The 22892-nt window shown below is 46.2% G+C and overlaps 1 protein-coding gene across 7 annotated transcripts in view; it reads left to right on the top strand.

The window, feature by feature from the left end:
* WT1 (WT1 transcription factor) overlaps positions 1-16335 on the top strand; it is a 50511-nt gene extending 34176 nt beyond the window's left edge. For 6 of the 7 annotated variants that reach the window (XM_045484876.1, XM_045484879.1, XM_045484881.1 and 3 more), the window contains 5 exons: positions 4807-4903; positions 7852-8002; positions 11709-11798; positions 12395-12487; positions 14947-16335. In XM_045484876.1, coding sequence (XP_045340832.1) covers positions 4807-4903; positions 7852-8002; positions 11709-11798; positions 12395-12487; positions 14947-15068 — 553 coding nt within the window. In that variant the 3' untranslated portion in view covers positions 15069-16335. The remainder of the gene's footprint in view (positions 1-4806; positions 4904-7851; positions 8003-11708; positions 11799-12394; positions 12488-14946) is intronic. The other variant, XM_045484880.1, reaches the window with a different exon arrangement.
* The last annotated feature ends 6557 nt before the right edge of the window (positions 16336-22892 follow it).

Raw genomic sequence — 22892 nt, 5'->3', positions numbered from 1 at the left:
TTTTTAAGGCTAATTCTCTCAGGGAAAAGCTTGGCGTTACCTGACCATCTAAGCTACCGGCTGGGTCTTAATGGTGGTGACTGTTCCATTTCTGCCTCAGATTAACTCCCACTGATGACATTTGCCCATCCAAATGACTAGATTCTCTGTGATGGCTTCCCTCAGGTTGCTGCATGGACAGACCTTTTACAATCTTACCATTTCCTGAATACCAGAGAACAAGTATAGTATATATATTGTAAATATAATAGTTCCCCACAACAATAAGGAAGATCCTTTTTTTTAATTAAAAAATAATTTAATGTTTATTTATTTTTGAGAGAGAGAGAGAAACACAGAGTGTGAGCTGGGAAGGGGCAGAGAGAGGGAGACAAAGAATCCAAAGCAGACTCCAGGCTCTGAGCTGTCAGCTCAGAGCTTGACGTGGGACTTGAACTCACAAGCTGTGAGATCATGACCTGAGCCGAAGTCAGATGCTTAACTGACTGAGCCACCAAGGAACCCCGATCCTTTTTTTTTTTTAAGTGGAAACACAGAAAAGGTGATTTTTCAAAGGTAGCGGAAATATGAAATGGGATGGAAAGTCAATGTTTTGGAAGCCAAATTGAGTCAAAAAGATTTCAACAGTTGGAAATGACTTCCTAAAAGAAATAAAATGGAATTTGAAGGATAACTGTGTAGTTTTGAACTGGATTAAAAAAAATCATGTCTTCAAGCTCAAGGTTGGAGACATGTGCCTTACTTGCAGTTCTTGCTGTTGTGGATGATGAGGATTCTGTTTGAGGGGGGAAGACCACTGTGACCTGAGTGCTAGAAGCGATGTCCCCTTAGATGCGTTCATTGAGTCCGGATAGCCTATGGGCCCAACGCATTGATTGTGTTGTGTTTGACTAGCATACTGATTTTCAGAAATTTGCAATGGAATCTCTTTGGCTGAGGCATGTACTCTCTGGCCTTACGCATTTATGTTATTTTCATAATTCTTAAACTTTTTGTGTTTATGGATGGTCCTCCTTCCCCACTCTTCTGGGGGCACTGGGATCCATTTTAAGCCCATGCTTTGAGAGAGACGTTACAAAAGGAAGGGAATCAAGAGGTGGATGATACAGACACTAAAGGAATTAGATACCAGTTTGTTATGATCATTGAGAGAACCCCAGCTCTGTACCCTGGAAAGCTGTCTTCAAATATTTGAAGGACTGTCATGTGGAAGAGGAGTTAGATTCCATCCATCTTATGGGACATTATGGACTCTGTGCCTTAACTTCAGTCACCCAGCTGAGAGGATACAGAGAGGGGCAAGCTGGTCTGTTTTCAAGGCCAAGTTTACCACAGAGCAGAGGAGACACGCAGGGTTGGCTGTAAAACACTGACGCTGTGGTTCTCCAGAAGACAGAAAGGAGGCGGCAGATGTCTGCTTGGCTCAGAAAGGCCTTTCTTCACAATTAAAGCACTCCCCAAATGGAATGGGATTCTTTAAAAATTCGCCACCAGTCGTGTTGTGCAACTGTTGATGAGCTAGAAGGGCTTTGAAATGAGGGTTGGAGTAGATACGGTTTCTCCCTCTGTTAGTATACAGTCCCAAGACCACTGACCTGATTTCCTTTACTTATCTAGAGAGAGTTGTCACCATAGTAAATACCTGTGGATTATACTTAGTGTTCTGGGCAGACCACACTGGGAAGAGCTTTGTAGGGTTTCCACAATGTGGAATTACATTGATGTGTTTGTCTTCTGGACAAACCCAGTAGGCAGGACCCAGCTGTAGTTTTTATTCATGGACTTCATGGACTTGATAGAAGAACCTAGGGGTTTATTTGGCAGGTAGAGTCTTGTTTCTGGTTGCTTCTTTTTTTTTTTTTCCCCCTTAAGTTTATTTATTTATTTTTGAGAGAGAGAGAGAGGGAGTGTGCAAGTGGGGGAGGGGCAGAGATAGAGAATCCCAAGAGGGGCTCTGTGCTGTCAGCCTGGAGCCCAATGCGGGACGGGGCTCGAATCCACAAACGTGAGATCATGACCTGAACTGAAATTAACAGTTGGGTACTTTACCGACTGAGCCACCCAGGCACCTCTCTGGTTGCTTCTTGGGTGTGTTGGCTTATATCTGGCTATGAGGTTACCTTTGAGTAGTATAGCACTTCATTTCCTGGAACAAGCATTTTGAGGAAAATCTATTTCTCACACCCTCCAGGAACCCAAGTAACATCCAGAGATCAGCTGCTAAGACAACAGATTCCTAATTCTTCCTCTTTGATAGCAGAACTTAAAAATAATTCAGGGCGCCTGGGTGGCGCAGTCGGTTAAGCGTCCGACTTCAGCCAGGTCACAATCTCGCGGTCTGTGAGTTCGAGCCCCGCATCAGGCTCTGGGCTGATGGCTCAGAGCCTGGAGCCTGTTTCTGATTCTGTGTCTCCCTCTCTCTCTGCCCCTCCCCCGTTCATGCTCTGTCTCTCTCTGTCCCAAAAATAAATAAACGTTGAAAAAAAAAAATTTAAAAAATAATTCAGATTTCTATTGTGTCCCTAGAGAGCCCTCAGCCCCAGAAAATGTGTAAGTCACATTTTGGCTCCATACAGATGATGAAGCCACACAGACGCAGTATGTCTTCATGGCCTTCAAGGCAAAATGTTCTGGCCACATCGTTCTTGTCCTGTCCTCTTTCTGCTACCACATCACCACTGTGCTCAGTTCTTACATCCCCACTGCTTTTATAGTATAACTGTAAACTGCTACCCAGTTCCTGAAACTGCTCTCACTATCTATGCAAGGGAGACAGGCAATTCTTTCTAAAAAGCTTGGAGCCAGAATGAAACATGAAATTCCACAGCTGCTGTGGCTGCGGGATGTGCGGACCATGTCAGTCATCCTGGCAAACACCCTTTCTCTCCAGGAGTTCCTCACCTCCCCCCACCCGGCCCCCCGCCCCCCGCCCCGGCCTTGGAAGTGGGAGTTGAGCCAGCCCCAGGTTTTCCCCACACTCTCAGATGGAGTGGGCTGATCAGCCAAGCTGCCTGCCTCCCACACTGGGACCCCTGGCATCCCTAGAGTAACACAGGCAGAGGGTGGAGGCTCTCAGCCCTGACAGCGAGTTAATTACACCTGGCGGCTTGGGGGGAAAAAGACTGTGCATGGACCTCATTATTCCCCAAGCTAATTTTGTAAAGCAGCTTTATAAATTCCACATACCATACAGTCCACTCGTTTGGAGTAGAGACATCAGTGGTTTTTAGTATATTCACAGAGTTGTACAACCGCTCCCACAGTTCTAGGACATTTTCGGCAATCACTCTCCCATTTCCCTCAGCTTCCCCAGTCCTAGGCAGCCAATCACCAAACCACTTTCTGTCTCTATAAATTTGCCTATTCTGGACATTTTGTTTAAATGGATGCACACACTGGGGCGCCTGGGTGGCTCAGTCGGTTGAGCGTCCAACTTTGGCCCAGGTCATGATCTCTTGGTTTGTGGGTTTGAGCCCTGTGTCGGGCTCTGTGCTGACAGCTCAGAGCCTGGAGCCTGCTTCGGATTCTGTGTCTCCCGCTCTCTCTGCCCCTCCCCTGCTCATGCTCGGTCTCTCTCTGTCTCAAAAATAAATCAAAAAATTTTTAAAAAATTTAAATGGATGCACACAATAGGTGTGCCCTTTGTGGCTGGCTCCTTTCACTTAGTGTGTTTTCAGGGCTTGTCCACATTATCACGTATCAGTACTTCCCACCTTTTTATTGCCAAATAATATTCCAGTTTAGGAATATACTACGTTCATCCATTCATCAGCTGAGAGACATTTGGGTTGATTCCATCTTTTGGCTATTATGAATCATACTGCTAATACACAATGTGTACATGTTTATGTGTAGATACATGTTTTCATGTCTCCTGGGAATGTACCTAGAAGTGGAATTTCTGGGTCAAATTGTAACTTTATGTCTAATCTTTTGAGTAACTGCCAGATGTTTTCCAAAGCAGCTGCACCATTTCACAGAGATGTTTCATAGAAGCTCCTTGTGGTGATTCTAGATGTGATTATAATGTCCTGCCCATGTAGATAAGAATCTTTACTCTGCCTCATTTGGAAGTAAAATAACTGCGGAACAGATACCAGCTTTGACCTAAAGGAGAGAATACTTTCAGAGTATTCGCTTCTCTCAAGTTGTTCATTTCAATGTTCCACATCCCTCAGCCCTTGCTGGAAGGCCAGGATTAGCCTGAGCACCAACTGGAGGACTAGGCAATCTAATGCTAGGGAAGATTATCCAGTGTCCGCTTACGGCACGGGTTGGCTGCAAAGAGTTAAGTTGATCTGGAAAACTTATCTGTCCGTTAAGTGGAGAAGGGTCACTGATGTGTAATCCCCACTTCTGAGAATGTGACATTTCTTCTGTGTCATCACTTTCTTGGGGCTATCTGGTAAAAACTGAGTCACGAGGTGCCAACAAAAATCCATTGAACTTAATGTGAAACTTGAGGTATCTGCTCATTCCGGAGACACTCGCAGCTGTCTGTTCTGCTGGCTAGATGGTAAACAACTTGCTGGGGATGAAAGCCATTGTGACTTTTCCCAGCTTGTCTGAGAGGCATAGACACAGATGGCCTCCCTGAGCACAAGGGAGGGCCGCGTGGTGGTAATGCAAGGGTTGAACAGCCCCCTGCCCTTCACAAAGCCCTGCTTCCAGAGCAGCGAAGGACGCAAAAACCAATGGCTGTTGTCCTGTGAGCTTTTTAAAAACATTCTTCTGCTGCAGACGCTCATTTCTAAAGGGTGCCTGTGGACCGACCTGAGACTTGTTCTTCCCTCTTTGTGTTTGCAGCCACGGCACAGGGTATGAGAGTGATAACCACACCACGCCCATCCTCTGCGGTGCCCAGTACAGAATACACACTCATGGCGTCTTTAGGGGCATTCAGGTGAGAACTCGGGTCGAGGGGAAGGGGGCTGGCTGGAAGGGGACGTCAATGCCTCTTTTCCTTCTCAGCAGCCTTTCACTTGCTTGCTGATGGCCATTTGGCCCTGGTAAGTCTGTTCTTAATTATAGGCTCCTCTGACAATAAAGACCTCTCCTCTCCCACTGGGCAGAGAGGGCAGCCTCCTGTCCACAGGTCATTGTGAACGCGGTCATCTCCCTGACTCAGACCAAGATGCTTCTGGCAGAGTCCCGTCCCTTCCCCCTTCACTGCTTAATTCACTCCTCCAGGTGGGCTTGTGGCTCTTGTAACTAATGACCTGGACTCCTGACTTCCCAAGTCAGACCCTTGAATTGGTCTGCATTGTAAAGTGCCGAAAGGTAGGCTCTGTCTTGCCGAGTGTTCTACTAACCATAATGATGGTAATGGCGCCCACTCTGTTGGTGCTGCCCCCTTTCTATGTGCCAGGCATTGTGCTGACTTTTGTAATGGGCTTTTTGTCTTAATAGATGTAATTTTTGGAGCAGTTTTAGGTTTAAGGAAAAATTGTGCAGAAAGTACAGAGTTCCCATGTTCTCCCTCATCCCCACCCTCCCCCACAATCTTCCCTATTGTTAATATCTTGCATTGGTGTGGTACACTTGTTACAATTGATGAGCCAGTATTGGTGTGTTATTGTTAATGAAAGTCCATAGTTTACACTAGGGTTGACTTTTTGCTGTGTGGTTCCATGGGTTTTGTTAAATGTGTCATGTCACGGGTCTACCGTTACATTATTGCACAGAATAGTTTCACTGCCTAAAAATAAAAATGTCTATGTTCTACCTACTCATCCGTCCCCCCTTCTTCCCCTCCCCCGGACAGCCACTGATCTTCTCATTGTGTCTGTAGTTTCACCTTTCCCCCAAATGTCATATAGTTGGAATCACACAGTTCAGACTCACTTCTGCCGCTTAGCAGTAGGCATTTAAGGTTCTATACTTAAACTTTCTTTTTCCATTTAATCCTTAGTGCACCTCTACGAGGTAGGTATTATTATCTCCACTTTATGGATGAGGAGACTGAAGGCCAGAGATGAGTGGCTTGTCCACAGTCACATAACTACTTATAAAGCAAGCTTCGCCTGACTCCAGAGCCCCTGTTTTTAACTACCACGTTGCATTGCTTAGGGAAACGGGGCTGTGAACAGTTTGGAGGAGAGGGGTCTCCAAGGAGAGTGAGGAAAGAAAAGTAAAAAGGTAAACATTCTGGAGAATTCGGGGAAGTCAATGGAAGGCCACCTCAGCAGAGCCTCTTTGGGGAGGTCAGAACCACACGCAGTGACCAAGGGTTTGCGTGTGTGGCTTTCACTTGTGAGTCCGTGGCTGTAACATGAGTAACTGTGGTTATACTTCACTAGCATAGTCAGTACTCTAGAAAAAAGTTGTGTGTGACCCAGGTCCCCACATGACGTGTGGGGCAGGTAGCAGTGAGATGTTCTGACTGATGTTTCCAGAAGCATCATGGTGACAGAACAGCATGTGCCCTCAGCCCAAACCTTCCAGGGATGAGAATAAAGCCGAGGATTGCAGAAATACGGAAATCTGATGGAAGTATGGGAAGAGTCATCCCAGTCTCTCCTTCAACAAATACCACTGGAATCCTCCGCCGGGACCCTTGACTGACATTGACAACTCAGTTTTATATCCCAGTGCTGTGTGCGCTGCATCTAGATTGAATTAAAGGAAGTGAAGGAAGCTCCATTTGTCTTTCTTTCCACAAAGCCCGGTTTGTCAGACTCGCTGTCATGGCTGCTGATAGACTCCAGATCTCACAGGTGCTGTTTCACTACCGACTCATTTTCTCCTAGAGTCTACCATTCAAACGTAGCCGGCTCACCACTTAAATTTACGCCACCATTTGCCTTGAGACACTGTGGCCTGTCAACAGCAAAGTTGTATGTCACTAAGTACTTTTCCTTCAAAAAAGAAGCTCTCACAGTGCAAGGCAGTGTGAAATAGAAACTAAAACATAAGCATAGTGTGGGAAATGCACAGAGCAGGGGATGGGTTAAGCTCGGAGGCAGTTCCAGGTCTTGAAACGTAGATGTGTTCTTTGGTCTTGACTTTTGCACATCTGTAAGAGAGTGAGGAGGATTCAGTGGCCCCTGGGGCACTCCCACTGCTCCTGTCTAGGGGTCATGGATCCTGAGAGCAGGAAAAATTTGCCTCACTATGTCCTTTTAGCACCTTGTCATGAAGGACTGACCATTCACCTACCCACTGCCACAAGATCAAGGGAATAAACAATGAAGGACATGTAAAGTGCACAGAAGGCAGACAGTGTTTTCTGGTGGTATTACTAAATGTTTACACTGGCTACACCATTGGCCTTTGGTGGTTTTAGCCCCTTCACAAAGAGAACCCTCAAATCTCAGGGGCTCCTCCTTCCTTGTCATTTACTCCCACATGGAAAGTGTGGTCAGCTTGGGGTTCATTTAGTATCCCATATTTCTCTCTAATAAGGACTTCCCTACCTGTTGCAGGTGGGGCCTGAGGTCATGTGGCCATGTGTCCAAATGGGAGGAAGTAGAATAGAACCTGGGACTTTGGACTTCCAGACCTCACTGCCTCAAGTGGAGAAGCTGAGGGATGGGATGGATTGGGAGCTTTTGTAGCACCAGCATTTCTTTGCCAGATCCTCTGGATCAGCGTCCCCAAACAGACAGATGAAGTACTGATTCTGATTGATCAATAGTGATGACGTTGAAGTATTGCATTGTAGAATGTCCTTCTCTGTCACCCGTTAGTGATGCTTGCTGTGGGCATCTGGGGTATGCATGGGAGTGGTTTTAGGTTTTAATATCTGCCATCCCTTCCTCAGGTTTAATCTCAAGCTCACTTTCCCTCAGGACTGACACGAATGTTCACATGTGGCTTAAAGCCTCCATTTCTCTTACACTCTGCCTACAGGATGTGCGACGTGTGCCCGGAGTTGCCCCGACTCTTGTCCGGTCGGCATCAGAGACCAGTGAGAAACGCCCCTTCATGTGTGCTTACCCAGGCTGCAATAAGAGATATTTTAAGCTGTCACACTTACAGATGCACAGCCGGAAGCACACTGGTAAGTGTGTCCGCTGTCCAGCCTCGTTTCTGGTGGCCTTTGGGCAAGGGTGGTTCAGGAGCTCCTACTCCTGGCTGTCACACCTCTAAGGACACAGGAGATTTCTTGGATTGACAGTAGGCAGTGCTTTGAAAGGTCTGGCCAAGGTGATAAAAAAAAAAAAAAAAAAAAAAGGTTGCAGGGGCATTTTGCATCCTGACTGTCCATCCTTTAATAAAAAAGTCAGTAAATTGTCTTCAGGAAGGGCTGAGCAGAGTGATGGAAAGAGAATTCCACAGAACTAAAGAGACTTACTTGTCTTTGAATTCAGGCTACACGACCAAATGGTGAGACATTGAGCATTTGGTCCTCATTTTGCCTTGTGGAAGATGGAAATGACAATGCCTACCTTATATAATTTTTAAGACTAGGTTAACTTTAAAAAATTTTTTCTAATGTTTATTTATTTTTGAGAGAAGGAGAGACAGAGTGTGAGCGGGGGAGGGTCAGAGAGAGAGGGAGACACAGAATCTGAAGCAGGCTCCAGGCTCTGAGCTGTCAGCACAGAGCCCAACGCGGGGCTCAAACTCACAAACCAAGAGATCATGACCTGAGCTGAAGTCGGATGCTTAACCAACTGAGCTACCCAGGTGCCCCCAAACTAGATTATCTTTGAAAATAAAATTGGGTTAAAGGCATTAGATATGAAGCACGTAGTATAGTACGCTATGTCAATGGCCTGAATAAACAATAGTGTCACTGTTGTTTTGTTAAAGAGAGAGGTTCTCTATTAGGCTCTCTAAAGAGAGAGGACCTATTCTGGGAGTTTGGTAATAAGACAGTTTGAGGGATTGATGGGCAAGGTCATCATAAGACTTAAGGAGAGATGGTCCAAAGAAAAACTTTTAACTGCTTGATTAGTAATAACCAACCAGATAGGAATAGGAAAATGGATTTGTAGGGTTAATTTTTGTTTTCAATCTTAAAAAAAAAAACAAACATGATTTTTGATGATGTGTCAAGGAAGGCTGGGTTTTCCCACAGGTCAAGGGATTTGCCTCCCTCTAGGGAAGAGAATTGGCCTCGTCTGGTTCTTGGCCATCTTGGATGTGGTTTTATTATTGATCACCGATGTTTGCTGTTGGCCTTGTGGGCACTGGACGGGAGTGTGGTTGAGTGTCGGCTGCAGGGCAAGAGTGTGGAACACAGCCTTTCCTGCAGGGGGGTTGGTGTCATTTTTTCCCCATAACTGGAAGGACAGCTTCATTGTTACAACTACCCTTACTGTTTTGTTATTACTGCTTATTTTGCTTTGGGGAAGCTGAAGAAGAGAGTGAGTTCGCACTCAGTAGACCACATGCTTTGAGGCTAAAGGTGAGAGAACTAGGGATGTTATATTTTTACATGTTTCCCCCAATATGATCATTTGAAAAGTATCTGTTAAAGTTATAAGGAAAATGATAGAGTAAAATTGTGACTGGAGAAATGCAAGAGAATGCATTGAAGGCAATATGGTTGTTGAAACCTTTAATGGGGAAGAGACACTTAGCAAGCAGTAAAGGGGAGATGTCTGTGTGAAGGGAAAGCAGTGGACAAGCTAACCAAGACCCTCAGAGCCACCTGAGGCTCTAAGAAGCTCTTCTTTGCAGAAGACAGGACAGCAGCCTGGTATTTAACAGTCCTGCAGCCCTTTTCTTGAAAGAATGCCATCTTATCTATATGTAACAATGTTAAGTACTTCTGTATTAAATACTTTTTATGTGCCAGACTCTCCACATGCATTATTTCATTTAATCCTCACACACCAGAACAGTTATCAGGTGGGTAGGATATAGTGGAAGCAGGACCCAAACTCATGCCTTTTAACTCCCAAGTCACAAACTCCCTTCTCAAAAGTTTAGAGTCTGTTTTGGAGCTAGGCTACACACAAATGAAAAGAGATGAAGAGAGCATAGGATAATGTACTAGAACAGAGGCTGGAGGAACTTGAGGAGAGTTGCTGATTTGAGCTAAAGTCATCCCAGAAGGAGGAAGGGCTTAAGCTGACCATCAGAGGGTTGGTAGGGTACGGTAGAGGAAGTCAAGAAGGAGCAGAAGCAGAAAGGCAGGGAAAAGATACTAGACTGAGTAGTGTTGTTGAAGTATAAGGCACCAGGCCAGATGTAAATACAAAGTTAACGGGAGGCTCTTGCCCTCAGGATTTTCCAGCCCACGGTGAAAGGCAGCCCTGGACGTAGCCTCCCACGTTAGGTGTTCTATGATCAATTCTGTACTGAGGGAAGGAAGGGCTTTCAATCTGAACATGAAATTTCCAAGAAGGCATTGAAGAGGAAACAAGGGGCATTAGAGAGGGATGTACGGCAGACTTTTTGATGGGTGGGAACGTGGATGGAGATAGGGACAAATGGCGGTTGGGGTCAGCAAAGTGCAAGGCAGATTTGGGGAAGGGTGAGCTCTGGGATAGCAGGAATGCAGACTAATCAGGGGGAATAGAGGAAGTTATGAGGCCTGAAAGGCAACTAAGGACTGCCCTGCAACAGAAAGACTGACTGGTCCTGGGATAGCTTGCTCTCCATCCCAGAACACTGGTGACTCAGAATTCTCATAAGAAGGTGGGAAGGCCCAAGGTCGCTCAGTGCACTCATGGGGCTTAGTTCCCAGTATTTGGCTGAACCTTCTCTAGCAAGGACAGGGGTGGGGCTTCTGCATTCTGAGGCAGAAGGTTGTGTAATCCCACTACTGATGTCTCTCGGATAAAGGGATACCAGAATCTTTCTAAATGCTTTGGCTCCTGGTTTAACTTGGGTGTCTCACAACCATGGGGCTTTTTGTGCTTGATTCAGGAATGAGAAGTCAGTAGTGGAGAGCACCAAATCTTTAGGCCATAAAACATAAAACACTTATTTCATGAGGCCAGCTCCAAGGCATATCCATTCCAGAATTCTGTCTCCAACTCCGTTTAGGAGTTAACACTTTTTTGGTTTATTATTGATCTAAAGATTCTCTACCAGTATTTAATTTAATTTAATTTAATTTTTATTTTTATTTATTTATTTATTTATTTTTAGCAGTGCTCTGGGCTAAGCTCTTTATGTGGATGGTCTTGGTTTTTTTTTGTTTTTTTTTTTAATTTTTTTTAACATTTATTTATTTTTGAGGCAGAGAGAGACAGAGCACGAATGGGGGAGGGTCAGAGAGAGAGGGAGACACAGAATCTGAAACAGGCTCCAGGCTCTGAGCCATCAGCACAGAGCCTGACTCGGGGCTTGAACTCACGAACCGCGAGATCATGACCTGAGCCGAAGTCGGACGCTTAACTGACTGAGCCACCCAGGCGCCCCTGGATGGTCTTGTTTAATCTGCTCATAAATCCTTTGAAGCTGTCAGATTATCAGCCCCATTTCTCAATAAGGAAATAGCCCCTCACCCAGAGCTTTAAGTGTCAGAGCTGGATGTGACCCTAGTGTCAGACTTCAGAACCCGAGCTCCTGTCCACTTGTAACTTGCAGGTTAGGGACCATCCTCAATCAACCGGTTCCCCATTCTACACCCGGCTTAGTACAGGTGGGCCTTTAGCTTCACATTGCCGTTGGCCTCACCACGCTAGCAAGGTCCATCAAGTGCCTTAGGCATTTTGGGATCCCTTCAGTCCCCTGAGGAGAAGTAGCCTTTAATGACATCCCCATCTCCAGTGTCATTTTCAAATGGAATGTGTGTCTTCCCCAAGGTGAGAAACCATACCAATGTGACTTCAAGGACTGTGAGCGAAGGTTTTCTCGTTCAGACCAGCTCAAAAGACACCAAAGGAGACACACAGGTTTGTAGGCTCACTTCTCCTTGCTGGTAGTATGTTCTGGGTTTCAGCTGCTTTTGTGATTCTCTTTGTTGTTGAATATGGATGGGAGAGGGTTAGCCATTTGTTTAGTTTTTCCAATAATTCCCTCCCCCTCAAATATCTGGGGATTTTCCTGTTCTTAAAAAAAAGAAAGAAAGAAAGAAAAGGAAACATCCCACATTTCTCCAGCAAACCGCGGAACAGTGGGATCCCACCAGCCATCTGCTGATGACACGTTGAGCAGCGGTAAAGAGCAGGGTGGTGGAGAGCATAATCCAATTTATAGTGTGTGATTCACTTTTTCAGTCTCGGACACAGCTGGGACGTTGGTGAGAAGCTGGACGTTTGTGGTTAAGGACTAGTTGTTCCCAAAACACAAGCAGGTCTTCAAGGATTACTGTTGCAGAATCAGGTGGTTTCATGCTAGGCCTGGGGACTTGGGGAAATCTGAGGGTGAGACAGACATCACAGGTGGCTGGAAATGCCCGGCTCTTCGGGCCACCAGGAAGCAGGCCTTGTGGGCCTCGTTATGCTCCCACATTGTTAGGGCTGCGGCTAGACCTTCTCTGTCCGTTTAGGTGTGAAACCATTCCAGTGTAAAACTTGTCAGCGAAAGTTCTCCCGGTCTGACCACCTGAAGACCCACACCAGGACTCATACAGGTAAAACAAGTGCGTAAACTTTTCTTCACATTTATTTTTCATTATTTTTTTTAAAAAAAAAAATACTGTTGAATGAAGTTGTTTGTGATGAGAGAGAGATTGGAAAAGTCTAGTGGAGAAGTTCTGAGCAGGTTTAGAGGCAGTTGAGAGGAAGAACAATGCATGGCTGTCTTTAAATAATAACATTGTTTCAGAAGAGGTGGGGTGGGAACTACTAGCAAAAGGGAGATGTGAAAAGAACTTATTACTGAGCGCCCAGAACAAAAGGAAGAGTTGAAGTAGCCCAGTTTTCTGTCACATCACATTGCATTACTCAGTTTGATAGGATAATCAACTTTACAGAAAAACAGCAGAAGTTCTTCCAAGCCAGATATTTATTCTTTGGAGAGCTCACATTTCATGACACAATTTTCAGAGACCTGAATCCTTGCTGTGCTAAAAGTTAATGTCCCAGGAGCAGTCATGGTTTCTGCCAGACTTGTATCAGCATATGGCTGCTATTTCCTTTCTACTGGTATAGAGAGGGGAAGAAGACATTTATTCCCTGGCTGCTGAAAGTTTTTGCTTTTCCACAAGACGGGTGTGATTCATAATGAAAATAGCTCCATCTTTGTTATGTGTTTTCTAAATTTGGGAGGAGGGCCAAGGCTTAGGGTTATCTCACTGTATTTTTGCAACATCCTTGTAAGAAGAGGAGGGTAGGCATGTTTTATCCCCATTTTCCAGATCAGGAGACTGAGGCACATAGTCATGAAATGACTTGTTTACAGTCCCAAAGCTAGTAAGTAGCAAACCCAATTCTGTCTGCTCCCAGTCCCACAATATCCCACAGCCTTCTTTGTTGGAGAAAGAGCCTGGGTTCATCTCACAGCCCAGGGAATATAGAAATCAGGAAGAGAGTCAATGTCAGCAAAGCTGAATGGCATTGAGAGATGGAGGAGCGTAACTGACCAACAAGAGAAAGGGTTGGGATGTGTCTATTAGGAGATAACCTTTGACAGCCTGGCTGGAGGTCGGGTGGAGGGGCAGGGGCTAGATCAGGAAGAGCAGAGGAACAGTGAGTGGGAGGCGAAGGAAAACGTGAGATCATGAGTCCCAGATTCTCAGCCCAAATAGGCTGCATTTACAGACTCAAGGCATCTGTGCCCCCGAGTTGGTGGGATGGGCATAAATTTTGCCCTACTCAGGTGCCTTTGGTATTGCTTCTTTTCCTTAGTCCCAAGCCTCATAATTTGGTGAGAAACTTATCGTCCCTTGTACCCTGCCCCTTCTGCCCCACTTCCCCATTCCATCCACTGAACCCTGTGCATATCTGCATGTGTGCAAAATGACCTGTGTCTCTGGCAGACTGTTTCACCCTGTATTTGATCAGCCCCCAGTCCTGACGCTGGGACAGTGCCTCCCCCGGGACATTTCTTGGTGCTTGTCCCAAACAATAGTTCTCATAGGAGAGGCAAACTGGAAAGATCTCCCTAGTGGACCAGAGATAGGCTCCTGTAGTATTTTTACTTAGGATAAAGCCACAGCTCTATTTCCATTATGGCCAGGTCTGGGAGGTGGGATACTGCAAAGTGCATGAACCTTGGAATAGACAGACCTGGATTTAAGTCCTGCTTGGGTCTGCCCTCACCAGATGTCCAGCTTCATATCTGGAGTGGGGATACCGATGTTTCTGTTACAGGGCTGTTGCAAGGAATACATGAAATAATGTATATAGATGATGCCTAGCACAAGGCTGGGCATATTTAATTTAAGGCCCTCATTATCCTCCCTATCCAGAATGAAGCTTGGAAGGAACTTCTGAGAGCTCCTTAGATGGAAAAGTCTCAATCTTTTGGCAATCTTGTTAAGAATCTTAAAACTATGATAGGGATTATACTCTGAGTAACACTTTAATGTTAAAGAAGCAAATATCCTGCAAACTGGTGTCAGGGATTTATTTTAAAATACCCAGCCCATTCAGAATATCTACACAGACAGACACAGTAAAGTTACAGTCATAGCTCTGTTATTGGATGGCAATCGATCCGTTAGTATCCAGAGTAATGATCCTGAGCCCCTGCAGCCCAGATGAGCTCAATTCCCTGAAGAGGCAGTGGAGGGGAAGCATTTACACAATTCCCAAAATGGCCTAATAGCAGAGGCCGAAACAAATGTTTCTCCCCCTTGATGACATATGAATTGCCCAGACACTTTCATTAACAAGACTCATTCCTTCTCTGCCATTTCCCCAGTCTTCTGACTGAATAATATTTTATAATTTTTACAGTTTTTTTAATCCTTAACGGCCCAGAGGTGCTGCCGTTTCAAGGCTGCCTATGAAATGAGCCCGATTTGTTAGCCTAGGGAAAGAGCTAGAGGGAATCAGGAGTGGGTGTCTTGGGATAATTTAACTCGGGCCTTTGATAGTTGAACTTGTGCCCAGTCTCTCCGCTGCAAGTGTCTCTGACTGGCAATTGTGTCAACAGGTGAAAAGCCCTTCAGCTGTCGGTGGCCCAGTTGTCAGAAAAAGTTTGCCCGGTCAGACGAACTAGTCCGCCATCACAACATGCACCAGAGAAACATGACCAAACTCCAGCTGGCGCTTTGAGGGGTCCGACCCGGGGACAGTTCTGTGGCCCAGGCAGGACAGTGTGTGAACTGCTTTCCAATCTGACTTTAAAGTTCCTCCACACTCACCTCTCTAAGAAGGAAATGGCAGGTGATCTTCATCCAGCTTCCAAGACAAGATGCCTGTACCACTGGATCCTACCAGGTTTGCCCGGAGGAGTTGGGCTCTGCTTTGCCTGCTTTTAGTCAGCTCGAAGGCCCTGGAGAAGTGGCTAACAATGTCCAGTTAGTTAAAAGCCCATCTCTGCCATTTGGTCTGGATTTTCACTGTAAGAAGAGCCATTGTTGATAATGTCCCCCCCCCCCCCCCCGCCCTCTTCTTCTCCTTTTACGCTCTTTTCACTAGGAATGGAGTCATTGTACCATTTTCCATCATAGAATATTTATAGGCCAGGGCATGTGTATGTGTCTGCTAATGTAAACTTTGTCATGGTTTCCATTTACTAACAGCAAGAAATAAATCAGAGAGCAAGGCACCGGGGGTGAGTCCCGTCCGACATTCCGGAGGTTAGGCAGGCCGCTAACCTGGAAGGCAGGATGTAGGACTACCATGCAACTTTAAAAATTTCGTGTGTTTCAAGCAGCTGAGAAAAGAATCCGAACTAACCAGTACCTCTGTAGAGAAACCTAAAAGAATTTTTCCGTTCAGTTAATACAATGTTAACATTAGCACAATGCTGTTAAGAGACTGTGCTTGAAGATCTGAGATTTTGGTTTTGTTTATTTTTGACTTTTTTGAGCGGTAATCCTATGCATCTTCAGAGATGTACATATTTCCTCACACAAAAAAAGTGGAATTCATTATTATCATTTGGGGTGTCCTTTGAGTGTACCGACCACGCTGGTTATGTGGCTTCAAGTTGTAAAAATTAAAGTGACTCTGAAAGAAAATAGGGCTGGTCCAGGATCTCCACTGATAACTTTGAGTCTACCGGTGTATGTGAAAAAAATGAGACTGGTGTGAGGAAATCCATTGTTTAAAGGTGGTTGGGTGTGTGTATGTGTGCGTGTGTGTGTATGTGTGTGTGCAAACGAAGGTGTTTGTTATTTACTGTTGCTTGAACTTATTGTGTAAATAAAAATACTGATAATGATTTGCTCTTTGACAACTGAAGTTAGGAAATGTATAAATGTTAGATGCATCACTGTTTTGGTGTTGATCTTACAACGTATCAATGATAACACTAAAAATGTAACCTGCATTTTTCACTTCGCTCTCAATTAATTAAAGTCTATTCAAAAGGAAAGTGGCAAGACTGTATCGGCTGTATTGTGTTCAAATCTTAAGGACAGTTGAGATGGTCTTAAACAGGTAAGAAGATGCTACTGACATGGACAATCACGAGCACTAGTGTAGTCTATCCTGGTCCTGACTATTATCTGTTTCTCTCTGTCAAACCTCAGGAGGCAATTATCCATTCTGGAAGCAGCCAGCACCAAAAAGTGATCATGCTCAAGCTGCAGTCAGATGGGTTTGTGGATGGCATGGTCGGAAGTGTGTTTGAGGGTTTATTTTAATCAGGTTATTATTATATCACTTTTTATTCCAAGTCAGCAAAAGAGGGATGCTAATGATACTGGCCTTTTCTGGAAAGTTCACTTTCCAGAATTTTCCAGGACTTTCTGGTATATACTGCAACCAGGAGGCTATAGGTTGGACACCTAGCACAACGGAGTTTCCAGCTGTAGTTGCCATAAATTAGCTCAGCAGGTTGAAAACTGCTTAGACTTTCCAGGGCAGCCAAGTGTAAAAGCACATTATACATTATACATTATCTATAAACTCCCTTTCTGGTTCTAGTGTACGGGTTTTCAGTTGTAAATAAGGAGATTAATTTGGCGCTGCCCCTCTCAGCTCCATTAGCTTGGAGTTTGCATGCATCCAGGTTTCATTTCTTCATTTAAAATGTATCTTGAGCAGACAGCAAAGACTTTTCAGCAGCTCAAAGCTTGGGCCGCCTAAAAGTCAGGTCCTGAGGCCCCTCTACGTTTGCATCTGGCTCTTGCATCACTGTTAATTATAGCGAGTATGGTGACTCATTTGTATCAGCCGTTTTTATCTTTTCCTGCCAGAAGACAGCATTTCTCTGGAGAAGCTCAGGACAAGCATGGCAAACGTCAGCAAGTCAGAGCGAGCCAGGTTTCACAACAAAAGCAAAGCCACATTGTTTCAACTGCAGGAGGAAGACCAGAGATTCTCACACTGCCCTAGTGGTTTAGCTTGCAGTTAAGGTCATGGGCTTTGGAAAGCTGGGAAAGCTTTCCTCATCTGTAAGATGGGGGCAAAAGATTCCCCTGCCTGATAGGATTGTTGTGAAGATGAAATTTAAAAAAGTAGAAGAGGGGCACCTGGGTGTCTCATTGGGTTGGGCATCCGATTCTTGATTTTGGCTCAGGTCATGATTTCACAGTGTGTGAGACTGAGCCCCGAGTTGGGCTCTGTACCGACAGTGTGGAGCCTGCTTGGGATTCTCTCTCTCCTTCTCTCTCTGCCCCTACCCCACTTGTGCGCTTACACTCTCTCAAAATAAATAAATAAATAAATATATTTTTAAAAACAGAAAGAAAAGAAAACATCTACAATATAGCAAAGTCTTAATAAGCATTACCTAGGAAAACTATTACCCAAGCACTCACCTGCTAATTTCCTTTACCTCCCCCTACCCAGGCCGTCCTCTCACACTATCCAGCCATCTTCACAGCTCTGCAAAATGACGAATCCATTTTCATATACTCCCAACCAGGGTTAAGATTTGCAGCAATAGGGCTCTTGCCAGCATCCCCACAGAGACATCTAGCTTTGTGTCTTTTGCAAAGCACTGGGTGGCCCTGACTTTGTGCTTCTGAGAGCCACGGAGTTGACCATCAGTCAACTGTGAGGATGAAAGCTGGTGAAAGTTGGTCAGTGGGAGCTCTCTGCGGCTCCGGCTAGAGGCTCTGTTAGGTGCACTTGTCACAATGTGCATTTTTCCATCTTGCGTTACTGTAGTGTCTAGTTCAGTATGTGGTTCAGTGTCTTAAAGGCCCCCTTCCTCTTTGCCAGATCTTCCCAGACTGTTCCAGACATCTTCAGCGCTCTCATCTCTGAACTTGTGTAGCACTCTAAGAATGGAACATTAAATAGTACCTTATGTGGGTGTAGCACTTTCCCACCTGGGACAATCTGTAAGGTAGACGGGGCAAGTATTATTGCCACTTAACGGGCGAGGAAGCTGAGGCTTGGTGACAGCAAGTGGCTGAGGCAGGACTTGATGTTTTATGTCCACCAAATCACGCTTGATGATGTTGACTTGCACTCTGCTGCATTGTTTCCTATCTTTAAATCCTATCTTCCCAGAGTGTGAACTTCTGGAGGAAAAAATCTCCCCTTCCATGTTACTTAATGAAGGCCTTTGCAGCCTTAAGTGACCACACGTGTTACCTGCAGAGTTGCTAAGGGGCACGCTGAGATTTGGAAGGAATCTGAGGGCCTGAGAGTCTTCATTTCTCCCAAGCTCCCAGCTGGGCTGTGGGCCGCCCTTTATGTAGCAAGGACCTAAAGAGTGGGCTCCATGAATACTTGCTGAACGGTGACTGATGAGATTTGCACCTGCCAGTCGTGGGACCACACTGAGCCTTTCCAGCCCTGAGAGAGCAGGCAGGGAAGATGGCCCAGGGCTGTGCTGCGGTGGCCCATGGGGCTGAGGGCGGGGGCGTTCATCCTGAACGTGGCCAGAAGAACTGCATGTGTTAGCCCTGGTGAATCCGTCCACGGAGAAGCTTGTTTTCCAACACAGTCTCCCCATCTTCTGTTGGTGGCCTCCCACAAGCAGGGAGGCCACCCTCGGTGAGGTGAGGTATGCCCTGTGGTCACACCTGCACATCCAGCCCTTGTACTTTGCTCAGTCCCCATCCCATCAGCAGGCCTCGACCTCCCTGACACTTGTAAATGGAATTCTGTGGCTTTGGAGAGGCCAGCCTCGCTGGCAGGCAGGAATTCCCCATGTCCTGCTCCTACCAGGAACCGCTTGTTTAGCATCTTGGGTACCAACAAGCAAAGGCAGTGGCTTCTAGAACACTATCTTCCCTGCAGGACATTTGCACTTCTGGTCTTGGACCAATAGGTGTGTCAGGGAGAGGTGTGTGTGTGAGGGGAACAGTGGTTCTCAACTGGGGGTGTTTTTCTTCAAAGCTTCGCAGCAGACAGGGTGGCTTCTAAGAATTTCTCACAGGTAGGGGCGCCTGGGTGGCTCAGTTGGTTAGGTGTCCAACTTCGGTTCAGGTCGTGATCTTACGGGTTCATGAGTTTGAGCCCCGCAACCGGCTCTGGTCTGGCACTGTGGAGCCTGCTTCAGCTTCTCTGTCTCCCAATCTCTCTGCCCCTCCCCCACCCCGCGCCAAAAAGAAATAAACATTAAGAAAAAGAATTTCTCACAGGTAAGTGCATAAAGGAAAGTAAGCTTCTCCAGTAAACCAGACAAATCCCTAAGGAAATATAAAGGTGTTGGTCCTTTTCATTTAGGTCTTTGCTTCTAAAGAGTATTTTATATATTGGGTGATTGAAGTCTGTATAAAGCTTAATAAATACATTTTTTTAATGTTTATTTATTTTTGACAGAGAGACAGAGCATGAGTGGGGGAGGGGCAGAGAGAGAGGGAGACACAGAATCCAAAGCAGGCTCCAGGCTCTGAGCTATCAGCACAGAACCCGGTGCGGGGCTCAAACTCACAAACCAAGAGATCATGACCTGAGCCGAAGTCGGACGCTCAACCGACTGAGCCACCCAGGCGCCCCAAAAAGCTTAATAAATACATTTAAATGATTATGATGATGAAGAGCACACCTGGTCTGATTTCTTGCACTGAGAAAGTAGCTGCTTTAGTGGAGGCCTCTGGGCTTTTCTCCATTTTTCAAGCAACCCCCTGATTCTGTTAGTTCTTGAACTGGCCTTGAGAAGGAATGAGAGAGCCAGACAGCACAGGAAGGGGGTAAAAACCCACCAGCCCAGCCAGCAGACAGCCAGCAGACAGCCCAGCCAGTGTAGTCAGGTCCTGGAAAAGGTTGGTTTTCAGGAATAGAAGAGAACACACTGCTGAAAACTTAAGACTCTGGAGAGTCGGTGCCTTTTGTGTCAGACTGAAACTCATCCAGGTATGAGTGGAAGTCTCAGACGGAGAGATTGCTGATGGAAGCAGCTAAGGCAGACGAAATTAGCAAATGCAAGTTTAAGAGATAACAAGATATTTTTGTGGAGCAGGGGAGATTGAAGGCTGGTCCGGGGGAGATGGGGCTGAGATAAATGCAGAGGGTGTGTTGGTTGAAACAAGAGGCTTTTCCCCTCGAAGCGTCCCAGGAGCATTGGTGATGTTGACACTGGGTAAGAAGGATTGCCTGACAAGGCAGGGCTTCTGAGGGCCACTGAGGAGGCAGCTGGACTCCAGGAGAAAGAAGAAGGAGAGATGGAAAGAGGGAGGCAGAAAACTCTGGGAAGAAAGATGAGACAGATGAGGGATGAAGTGCGGATGTCAGGGAGGTCTGACGGGAAGAAGGGACTTCTGTCTGACAGGGCCTGACCCCCATGTGAACCTACGCCAGCTCTGTTAACACACACCCGGGCTCTCCCACATGGGAGATGCTCACGTGCTAACATGCAAGTGCTAATAATGTATGCCATTTATCGGACCTTTGTGTGTGGACTAGTCCACATTTTCCTATTGAGAATGTTCCCATTTTACAGATGAAGAACCTGAGGTTCTAGAAAGTATGTTACTGGGGGTCATACACCTTGTATATGGCAGAGTTGAGATTCTAACCCAACTCTCTCGTTTTAAAAAAGTTATTTTTTTGCTGATGTTTAGAAACATTAGAGAGAGAGAGTGAGAGAGAGTGAGCAGGGAAGGGGCAGAGAGAGGAGACAGAATCCCAAGCAGGCTATGCACTGTCAGCACAGAGCCTGATGCAGGGCTGGAACTCATGAACCATGAGATCATGACCTGAGCTGAAACCAAGAGTTGTACGCTTAACCGACTGAGCCACCCAGGCGCCCCCAATTCTGATTCTTTTTTTTTTTTTTTAATGTTTATTCATTTTTGAGAGAGAGGGAGAGAGAGAGCGAGAGCATTAGTGGAGGAGGGGCAGAGAGAAAGACACAGAATCCAAAGCAGGCTCCAGGCTCTGAGCTGTCAGCACAGAGCCCAACGTGGGGCTCGAACTCACAAACCGTGAGATCATGACTTGAGCCAAAGTTGGACGCTTAACCAACTGAATCACCCAGTCCCCCCCAACTCTGACTCTTAACGCCTGCATTGTACCATATTTATTCTCCTGTCTCAGGGCCTGTTGGCCCCACAAACCGGAGGAACAACAGCAATACCTTGCCTGCTTGTTTGGATACCGGGAATGTTTGTCAAGTGCCCAGAGAAAGGCTAGGAACGATTGGCAAAGTGTTCTCTCCCCACATATCCGATTGTAGAGCTGTTTTGTAAAATATGTTTTCATTCAGTATTTTATATTAAATACCGGAACTTAAGAAATGACATAGCATAATGCTAGCCGGACAGTGATAAAAGGGGAAAATTGAGAAATACATTTTAAAGTTCAAGGTCAATGAGTACTTTTAAAAAGCAGCATCCTGCTTTCCCAAGGAGCTGCATGTCAGAGGGAACAGGCTGAGGAGGAAGCTGTCGCGTCTCGTGATTGTGGGTGAGGGGGAATCTTGGGGATGTGTCCCACAGAGAGGACTCTTCCCTGGTCTCAGCATCAGGCATCCTCCATTTTTCTAAGATGTCGTTGGGTCCTTACTCTCCAAGTGAAGAGGGCCAGGGAGCCTGTCACAGATGTCTCCTGTCCCAATTTTTCTGAGGTCTAAAAATATAATGACCCATGTCAGTGGCCTTTATCACTCAATTTGGGCACAGCTTTACTTCCAGCCCCCACCCTCGCAAACTGTTCCTTTAGCAGAGGAGGAAGGCATGGCGATCCCTGGTCAGAGCTTACGGAGATCTCATGGGGGAAGATAACCACGTGGGACCGCATGGGTCAGCATCTGCCTGCATCCCAGCGGTAGGCTGAGTGAAGCAGGATTTACCTCTTCTCCGAGACTTCTTGATAAAGATGCCTTTGAATTCAGTGGGTGGGTAACACAACTTGTGTTGTGATGCTGCCCTCTGGAGACAAGCTGCCACCACTTTTAGACAGGGACCCCCAGGCCCCAGGGGAAGCAGCTGAAGAAATGTGAATTTTGAAAGATTCCCCCATTCCAACCTCCAACACTAGTGGCAACACCGTGGTTCTGTTTGCTGATCCAGCCACTGGCCAGTCCCTCCTCCATTCCCCTCTGACGAGAGCAGCCTAGAAAAGCCCAGAGCAAAGGATGAGGACTGTGGAAGCAGGCCATGGGGTGAGCACGTCCTCCAGGAGGCAGGAACCTCCCAGCCGTGTGACATAGCCACTAAGAGCACAGGCCCTGCCATCACACCCGTGAGACAGCAAACACCTTCTTAACCTCAGAGTGTCCACTCATAACAAAATTGTTCACTTCCAGGGCTTGTCCAGAAGATGGAAGGGGATGCTTAGCCCACGTACCCTCCGTCAAGGGCAGCCAGGTCTCTGGCTGTGCCTCAAACAGGCTCTGGGTACCCCTCCGCCCCCTGCCGGTGGGCCAGGGTCCTGCCCCATGGCACAGAAGGAGGTGGGTTGCACTGGGCGAAGCTGGCCAAACTCCTCTTGTCACACAGTTGTCTCCATCTTCCTCCTTTGACCTGCCCAAGTCAGTAGATTGAAGGGACTGGGGATACAAGTTCACTTCCCCGCCTGTCAGTCACC

This window comes from Leopardus geoffroyi, chromosome D1 (genome assembly GCF_018350155.1).
Source record: "Leopardus geoffroyi isolate Oge1 chromosome D1, O.geoffroyi_Oge1_pat1.0, whole genome shotgun sequence".
In the NCBI taxonomy this organism is placed as follows: Eukaryota; Metazoa; Chordata; class Mammalia; order Carnivora; family Felidae; genus Leopardus; species Leopardus geoffroyi.
This window is presented reverse-complemented; position numbering and strand designations above follow the sequence as displayed.